We start from the raw sequence: 9268 nt of genomic DNA, 5'->3' as shown, positions 1-9268 counted from the left end.
CATTTTATGGAGGACTGTTTCCTGATCCTGGGAGAGTAGACTACAATGCCGGCTGTTCTGACTCAAAGACCGCTTGAGGTATTCGGCCAATCACAACGCACTGGATAGCTGGTCAATCACAGCACACCTCGCTTTTTCAGACCGATGAGCTTTGTAAAAATCGACGCGTTTCAGAAAGGCGGGGCATAGAGGAGAAACAATAATGTACAGTATGTGGAAAATAATGTGTTTTTTAACCTTAAACCGCATAAACACATTTCATTACACCAAATACACAAAATACTGTTCTTTTTAGCAGCATCATATACCCCTACCCATTTACATCTACAACATGGTCCAAAAATCAGAAAATGTTTTTATTTGACATTTTTCAATTTGAGGCAAATGTTAAATTGAAAAAAATAACATGCTTTTAGGAATGTAGCCTATATAAACTTTTTCCCCAGGTTTGCTTGTTTTTTTTTACCAACTGGCAGGCAAAGAGTGGAAAGAAACCTTTGACAAAACCATGTCTTACTGAAGCAGAGAAACAGGAATTATCCAGCCTGATATGAGAATGCTGCTTCATTTTATGTGACAACTTTTAGATTTACGTGTTTTAAATTTTAGATTTACATTTACATTTACATTTATCTAAAGCGACTTGCATTGCAATTAAGGTAGGCCTATATACGTTTAAATTGAAATGAATATTGAAATAGAAAAAAAATCCCGCGTTTTCAGTGATGTCTCCTGGACCCCGCTGTATATAGAGCTCCAGTCATGAATATACTTTTCTGTAGCGCCTGACGATTTCGCGCTGTTATCCTTATTACATTTAAACTGAGAGGATAATTTAAAAGCGTGACATCACGAAGAACAACCCGAGAGCCTTTATGACACATTCAGTAGTTGGTAAGTGAGACCAGTAGGGGGTCGGATCGTTTTCCCCTGATCTCCAGCCTCCAGCCCAAGTTCGGTCTCAGTGCTGCATGAACGCACGGCGAGAGAGGGAGGACACTTCCCTCTCCAGCATCAAACGTGAGGGATGCGCTTCGTCGCCTTAGGGGACTGGATGGATGGAGCGACAGGGTCATGAAGGTGACCGCAACCTCTGGGTTGGATTTAGGGGGCCGTTTCCGCAGAAGGAGCCTATCCATAATTAATAAGAGCGAGTCGGAGATCCTAGAACCGAAGCGCAACCACCGGCGAGTCATGTCACAAACTGACAGCGCTTCCAGAGGAGCTGACGAGGAAGACAAAGGAGGATGAAGGAGGCAGAGGAGGATTATAATGAAGCTGAGTGGCAAAGGACTGTGCACCATCGTCTCCAGCAGTCTGCTCTTCGTGTGCGCCGTGAGCGCCGTGGTCGTGGGATTCAAATGCATCGCGTTGGGCTCCAGGGTGCGAGCGCACTTCCACCTGGCCACCGCGGCCGGCGCGTTTTACTCGGGCATCCTGGTGACTCTCGGGCAGATCCTGATGGGGGTGGCGCTGGTCTTTTGCCGGGGCAAGCCCAGGTGTGCGAATTTCTTCCTCTTTGGGATCTTAGTGTTTCTTTTGGGGGTCCTGACGGCGTTCTCCGGCGCGGTGGTGGATGGCGACACGGTGTCTCTGGTGGAGAGGAAGTACGCGCACTATTGCCAGGACTCTGTGGATGTAAACACGGCGTGCGACCGGCTCAAAGTGTACCAGCGGGGTCTGGTGGTCTCCACTATCCTTAACACTCTGGAGTGCATCCTGGGCTTGATGAACCTGGTGATCATCAAGCGTTACCAAACGGAGCAGTGTCACCGGAGACGCCGGACGCAGAGGCGGAGCGCGCGGATCGTGCTGAACGAGGAGCGCGACTTCGCGGTCACGGAGTTCCAGCCGGTGTCCTACATCAATTTGGCGGTGTTTCACGCGTTGCACGATGCGGACGGGGAAGTGCACAGCCGGGGACACCCGTCCATGGAGCTGCCGGGCTATTCGCCCGCCAATCCGGAGCTTAATCTCACGTACCCGTTTTCTTATCCGCTTCACAACGAGTTGCCACCCGCCTACGAGGACATATTCCCTGGAGAAGCGAGCAGCAAATAGCAAAGAAGAGGAACCGAGTTGCAGTTTTGCAGTGACAATCACGCATTCGGCACGCTGAACTTGGAATCGACACGATTATTTCTATATTACGGGGACCAGCTGTTGCCTAATGTACTTTTAATTCAGTGGAGGTTACAGCCAGCGCTCTGAACAAACCCTACAGTTGTTCATAAACTACAAAACGAACCTGTGAGAAGGTAAACGTACTGAAAGGATTAAATATACATGCAAAATTTGTTTTTTGACTGACCGATTGTATTCTCAGTTCATCCCTTGTCTAACTCCCAAAGGTTTGTGTACAGGATTCCCATTGGAATTTTTGGAATCTAAAGGATCCTGATTTTCTTACAGTATTCCAGCAGGGCACAAAACAAAAAGAAGTTACCAATTGGGCAAAAAGAACAAATGAGAAGGTAAACGTACTGGAAGTATACATGAAACATTTTTTTTAACCTTCCTGATTGATTGTATTCCCAAATAATCCTTAGTCAAAATCCTAAAGGCTTGTGTACAGGATTCATAGAGATTTTTTTTTCTTATAATTGAGAAGCGCCCAACCATTAAGGATGCATTTTATAGGATTTCAACAGGAGGCAAAACAAAAAGAAGTTCAGGACAACAAGAGCCTATGATAAAAGGTAAACTGAAAGAACATTTGTTTTCTGACTTGTTAAGGTGTGTGATGATTTAGAACTAATCATTTAGAACCAGAATCATAATTGTGTTATTATTCCAACAGAAAACCCAGAAAATTCCCAGTAGGGCTGTTATGATTTGCAACTGGATAAAATGTCCCTCTTGGACATCAAAAATATTCCGAAAGGCCTGCAACGAGACGTCTTATATTCAGCCTCATGATTTGTTTATAATCTCTTCATCCCTGATGTTTCAGACAAAAAGCCACTGCTGCTGGCCACATTAAAATGACAGGCATTACCCATTGGACAGAACATTTCTGCTTAGCAGTGATGTGACTGTGGGATGTTATTAATGTTTCTACATCTTGTTGTTCCAGAATAAGAGGAGAACATGCAGTTCTTCTCTTTTCAGCAGTTTATGCCCAATGTGTCAGTTGTATGGTTATCCTCAAGTGTATTAATTGGAGGTTACCGCCAACACTTAAAGCCATTGAAGTAAAGAGAGTGAAATAATAGTTTAATTTGTTTTTTGACCATCCTGACTGATGGTTTTCCGAGATCAACTCTAGTCAATTTGTACAAAATGTATGTTATAGTCCAACAAAAAAGTACCTAATACCTATCATTGTCCAGTAGCAAGAAACCTATGAAATTCCAAATAGCACTCTAAGAATCAAATAAGAATTCCTCTAGGATTTTTTTCTTTAGGATCAACACTAGGATTGAAGTTTCATTGGGAACCCTGTACACTGTATTTTTTTACTAGGGTTGCACATGTATTTTCTCGATGTGGCTCTCTTGTTTTCCCTCATATTGCTTCTGTTTAGCTTCTGAATAAAAGGTGTATGTATTCTCTCCTGATGTTGCTCTTGAGTTCAGGTTAACTCATGCTTTTGTGCATGCAGTGCTTCTCGGGAGGTGACAGCATTTCTGCCTGCAGCAGGTGTTGCCATGGTTCCTTGACCCTTTTTCTACCTGCGTGTAATTAGATATGTAACAAGCCAGTCTTTGAAATGCAGATTTGCTTGGTTTGTCAAGTTTGATCTGGTGTACAAAGCAAAGCAGGTTGTTTAATGTAACAAACACATTCATACGTTTCAGTTTAGCGTTTTAGAAAGATCTCTTTGAGTCTATCTGAATGGATTTCACTGAATGCCGCAGGGACATTTTCAAAGAGTTGCGCTTTTCAAACTCTGCGGTATTATATGCATTACAAACACGTGGAGAATATGCCTGAGTCCGGTAATTATTCTGAGTGGATATTATATGCTTTGGCACAACACCAAAACCTCTGATGAGGCTTTTTCCGATTAAAGAGACAAGCTTTTGTCTGAGACGTTACTGGAGCTGGATGTAGAGTGGGGTCTAAAAGTCTGAGACCATGAGTGAAAGTGCTGCCTTTTTCATAATGTCGTTTGCTTTAATGACAGCAGCTCTGAAAACCTGATGATCATGTTCTCCAGAATGATTTGAGATGGTCCAAAAAGCATTTTGAGATTTGTAGGATATGTGCAAATAATCTTAGTCAGAATATACACACCCTTGTGAAATATTTACAATTTAAAATAACTCTTTTTCTATTCGAATATATTTTCAAATGTAATTTAATCCTGTGATGCAAAGATGAATTTTCAGCATCATTACTAAAGTGTCACATGATGATCCTTCAGAAATCATTCTAATATGCTGATTTGCTGCTCAAGAAACATTTCTTATTATTATCAAAACAGTTGTGCTGCTTCATATCTTTGTGGAAAGCAGATCTTTTATGAAAGATTAGCATTTATTTGAAAAATTTAATAACATAAATGTCTTTACTGCCACTATTGATCAATTGAATGCATCCTTGCTGAATAAAAGTATTAATTTCTTTCTAAAAAAAAATCATACTGACCCCAAACTTTTGAAAAGTAGTTGCCTAACAATAGAATTTATGTCATTTTCTTTGTTTTCTTTAATTCGAAAAGTCAGAACTGTTTTCCAGTTTTGAAATATTCGATTTTTTACTTAATATCACACTTGTAGACCCTACCCTATCTTGTGGACATTATCTGCGTTTATCAAAATGTGTTTTAGATTATTTTCTTTAACATTGAAACCACTTTAGCCTGTTTGTAGCTTGTAGTGAGTGATGGTGTGCAGTATAAGTGTACAGTGCATGTATTTTTATGAAAGGACTAAAATGAGACATCTTATCCTCAGCCTTGTGATTTGTTTTCCTCTTCCCTGAAATGTCAGACAAAAAGCCATTGCTGTTGGCGACATTAAAATGACAGGCGTTACCATTCAGACAGAAAATTTCTGCTTAGCAGTGTTGTGACTGTAGGATATTATTAATGTTTCTGCATCGTGTTGTTCCAGAGTAATAGGAGAACATGCCCCTGAATGTTTAGCTGAAAGGCACAAACAGCAATGCTTCTCTCTCAGCATATCCAACTTGTCAGTTGCTGGAGTTGTTTGGTTAGAAAGATGCTTAATTATGTAGTTACCATTTCTGCCAGCAGGGGCAAATGGAGCCATGTTAAATGAATAGTTCACCCAAAATTGAAAATTTGCTGAGAATGTACTCACCCTCAGGCCATCCATCATGTAGATGAGTTTGTTTCTTCATCAGAACAGATTTGAAGAAATTTAGCATTACATCACTTGCAGTGAATGGGTGCCATCAGAATGAGAGTCCAAACAGCTGATAAAAACATCACAATAATCCACAAGTTATCCGCACCACTCCAGTCCATCAGTTAACATCTTGTGAAGCCAAAAGCTGCATGTTTGTAAGAAACAAATCCATTATTAAGGTATTTTAACTTTAAAGCTTTTAGTCAAAATATGAGTCCATAATCCATAATAACACTTCCTCCAGTGAAAAAGTGCATCTCCTGTTGTCCTCTCACATCAAAATCCACCCACATGGATTGGCATAACTGATTGACTGGAATCGTGTGGATTATTGTGATATTTTTATCAGCTATTTAGACTCTCATTCTGACGGCACCCATTCACTGTAGAGGATCCATTAGTGAGCAAGTAATGTAATGCTAAATTTCTCTAAATCTGTTCCAATTAACAGTTAACAAACCACATCAACATCTTGAATGGCCTGAGGGTGAGTACATTTTCAGCAAATTTTCATTTTTAAGTCAACGGTTTCTTTCAACTAGCAAACTTGAATGTGACTGATCAGATATGAATGAACGGTGGCACTCAGGTAATTCACTGAAATCTGCTTCATGCATGCTTGCCCTTTATCTAATATGCGACTGTTGCATTTTGCAGGAGAGGTTGTAAATATTTTAAGCAAATCTTTTTGCATCTTATTTATGTTGTGCTTTTCTTCACAATGTCACCCTTCTCAAGTTTGATATGCTATTGAGATCTAACAGTTCATGTTTAGGGTGCATATACTTCCCAATTTCCCCAAGAGAATTTGCTTATCATTAATAGAACTAAAAGAGCTATGAATATGTATTAATAGCCTAAAAGGGAAATGATGCCCCTTTGAAAATGGCAGTCGTGCAGAATAACAACTGCATGATGGGAAACCGAATACCGTCATTGTGTTTCTGAGGTGTAAGAAGCTTCCAACTGTGAAAAGTGCCTTTTGAACGAATCCTTTAAAGATATATTTTGATAAAAATGTCATAGGGGTGACCTAAGGTACGGAAAAATGGTAGAAAGTACATCTACATCTAGGTTACATCCACTGGAAATGTTGTTGAAGGTCAGTGAAATGTTGTCTTTTCCATTCTTTTATGGCAGATCTTCAGAAATGGTTTAATTTAGCTAATGGAGGTGAGCGATGTGTAATGCAATTTACTTGTTGCCTCGTTCTCAGCCCATTTTCTGTTATCTATTATTCAAATGACCAGGACAAGAAATCACAATGTTCAGCCCATTTTAATTTGTTACTATGCCTTTTTTGCACATATCTGCCTGCGGCCTTTAATTTTGATAATGAAATATACAGTCTAGTGGTTAATGCAAAATGTAATGCTTATTTGTCTGAAAAAAAATGACTGTTTAATGACTGGCCCTAAATACAGCTTTCTTTCTCAGTCTGAACTTTTCATGTAAGTTAAAATTGTCAACTCTACATTCATACTGATTACAATTACAGCCGTTCTCATTCAATCAGGACTGTAAAAAGCTTTGTTGAGCACTCTGAAGTCTTATAGTAGCTCCTCTTGATTTGAAGACTTACCTCTGTTATGAGACACATTTCCAAGTGAAACAGGATATTCAGCTAGACAAAAAAAATGTAGGGCAGGACTTGATTTTATCCTTTTGGGAATGTATTGAGTTGTGAAAAGTGGCTGTTATTTATCTGGCCCAGAGATGTCAGCGGGAAAAAGGAAGTGGTCATATTTTTATGAAAGCTTAAAGTATTTTGTTCTTTGGAATATCACTATGTAGATATAAAAGGAAGGAAAACACTTACCATATCTTTTGATGTTGATGTCAAAAGTAATCTGTCAGTCGATATTTTGGATGCATTATTGAAGTAACATGCCAACATGGGCCAACCAGAAATAAAAATATGCAAAATAAAAGAAAATACAACCCAAGCAACATTAAATATGAGTTTAGTGAGGATAAGCTTTTTTTTTTTTTTGTGCCAAACCATAATGTGTTTTGTGTGTTGATTTATTGCTTGCTGAAAGCATGAAACCATGGAAGTTTAGAGATATTAGATACACTGGAACTATAAAGTCATACATTTTCCAATTTTCCTATTCAGCCCATGTCTTCTTAATAATTTTGATATTGTTGGGCATCTGGATGGTAAATTTAATACATTTTAATGTTTGACTTTGAGGGCATTTTTGTAGCTAAATAATTCTGGTACTGTGTTGGTTCACTTTTTAAATGACATACTCTACCATACTTTGGTTAAACTCTACCATATTTTTTTTCACTTGACAGAAGTTTGTCAAATAACATGCCAACATGAACAAACCACAAATAAATTTATGGAAAAAAATAAAATAAAATACAACCCAGGCAACATTAAATATGGATTTAGTGAGGATAAACATTTTCTGCCGAACTGTTATGTTTTTTGTGTGGTGAATTGTTGCCAGCTGAAAGCATTAAACCATAGAAATTTAGATTAATTACAAACACAGGAGCCTGTGTCTTCATCAAAATTTTGCAAATAGTTTGGCCTCTGGATGACAGATGTAAAACATTTCAGTGTTTGATTTTGAGGGCATTTTTGTAGCTATAATTTTGGTACAGTGTTGTGTAGTCTTTTAAATGACTTAAATCGACCATATTTTGTTCGCTTGATAAAAGTGAGTCAAATTACATGCCAACCCGGACGAACCATGAATAAAAATAGGCAAAATTAAAGAAAACACAACCCAAGCAACATTAAATACGGGTATAGTGAGGATAAACATTTTATGCCAAACTTTAATGTTTTATGTGGTAAATCATTGCTTTCTGAAAGCATTAAACCAATGCAATTTAGAGATATTATAAACACAAGAACTAAAAGACATACATTTTCCAATTTTCCTGTTCAGCCTGTCTCTTCATGATCATTTTGCATATTGTTGGGCCTTTGGATGGTAGATTTAAAGGGGTGGTTCACTGTTTTTTTTCTAGGCTTGATTGTGTTTATGGGGTGCAGCATAGGCGGAGCATGTGTAAGGCTGGGGCTTAGCCTTCCCCTGGCCATGGGGACTTGGGGCAAAAATGCCACTAAATTGGACAAAAATGCCCCTGCACAAACAAATTAAATCTATTACGTCTGTTGCTAAAAAGTGAATGTGAATAGACAGTGTCGATTGCGGCATTAAATTAAGATTTGCTCATGTAGCACCGTATTTAATTTTAGACGTTTTTACAGTGTTGCGCATTTTAACCAATCACACACAATTCTGTTGAGCTTAGGAATACAATGGCCAGAGAGAGGCGTTCAGATGAGTCATCGTTCAAACTCATCAGTTTTGTTGAGTGGCGCACGTTCGCTGACTGAATTCCGGACTCTTGCGAATTCTCTCATCATAAACAACAAAGCGCAGATGTACGTACAATGTAAGTACGTACGTAAGTATGAATCTTATAAGATTCATTTCACAGTGTATACAGCTTCAGTGATTAGAATGATAGTTTTTTTTTTTTAGAGTGCTTAAACTCGCCGCCATAGATCAATGTTAGTGATGTCACTTTCTATATATAATTTATTCGCTGTCTGAATAACCGTGGAAAGGAAACGTTATATAATTATCAATTTCTAACGTTTTTATTAAATTGTAATCACGTTAAATACAAATTCAGTCCCATTAAAAAAATTTTTAGCCTACATGACACCCGTGTCTGATTCTTGCCTAAAAAGACGGATTTATGATGTTTAATACATTTGGCTGCTTTTAGCCTTAAAAACCTCCTGGACTTGGTTCACCCTCCGCCTATGGGGTGCAGTCTAACATGTGTTAATGCTTCATTTTTTTTTAAAACGCATTATTTTTCACATAATTTACCTTTATTCCACACCGCTCTGTCCCTTCTCTGAGAAAAGCGCTGATCATTTCCTTCTTTTATGAAGCCCCTCCCTCCGAATA

The 9268-nt window shown here is 38.7% G+C and overlaps 1 protein-coding gene across 1 annotated transcript; it reads left to right on the top strand.

The window, feature by feature from the left end:
- The first annotated feature begins 975 nt into the window (after positions 1–975).
- On the top strand, positions 976–3469 carry LOC107715169 (uncharacterized). The gene is made up of 2 exons (XM_016521230.1): positions 976–2474; positions 2612–3469. The coding sequence occupies exon 1, from the start codon at positions 1273–1275 to the stop codon at positions 2059–2061; it is 789 nt and encodes a 262-aa protein (XP_016376716.1). The 5' UTR covers positions 976–1272; the 3' UTR covers positions 2062–2474; positions 2612–3469.
- Positions 3470–9268: the final 5799 nt, after the last annotated feature.

The sequence above is a fragment of the Sinocyclocheilus rhinocerous genome, unplaced genomic scaffold (assembly GCF_001515625.1).
Source record: "Sinocyclocheilus rhinocerous isolate Xijiao unplaced genomic scaffold, SAMN03320098_v1.1 scaffold329, whole genome shotgun sequence".
NCBI classification, from domain to species: Eukaryota; Metazoa; Chordata; class Actinopteri; order Cypriniformes; family Cyprinidae; genus Sinocyclocheilus; species Sinocyclocheilus rhinocerous.
The sequence above is the reverse complement of the archived record's forward strand: the minus strand, read 5'-3'. Positions and strand labels throughout refer to the sequence as shown.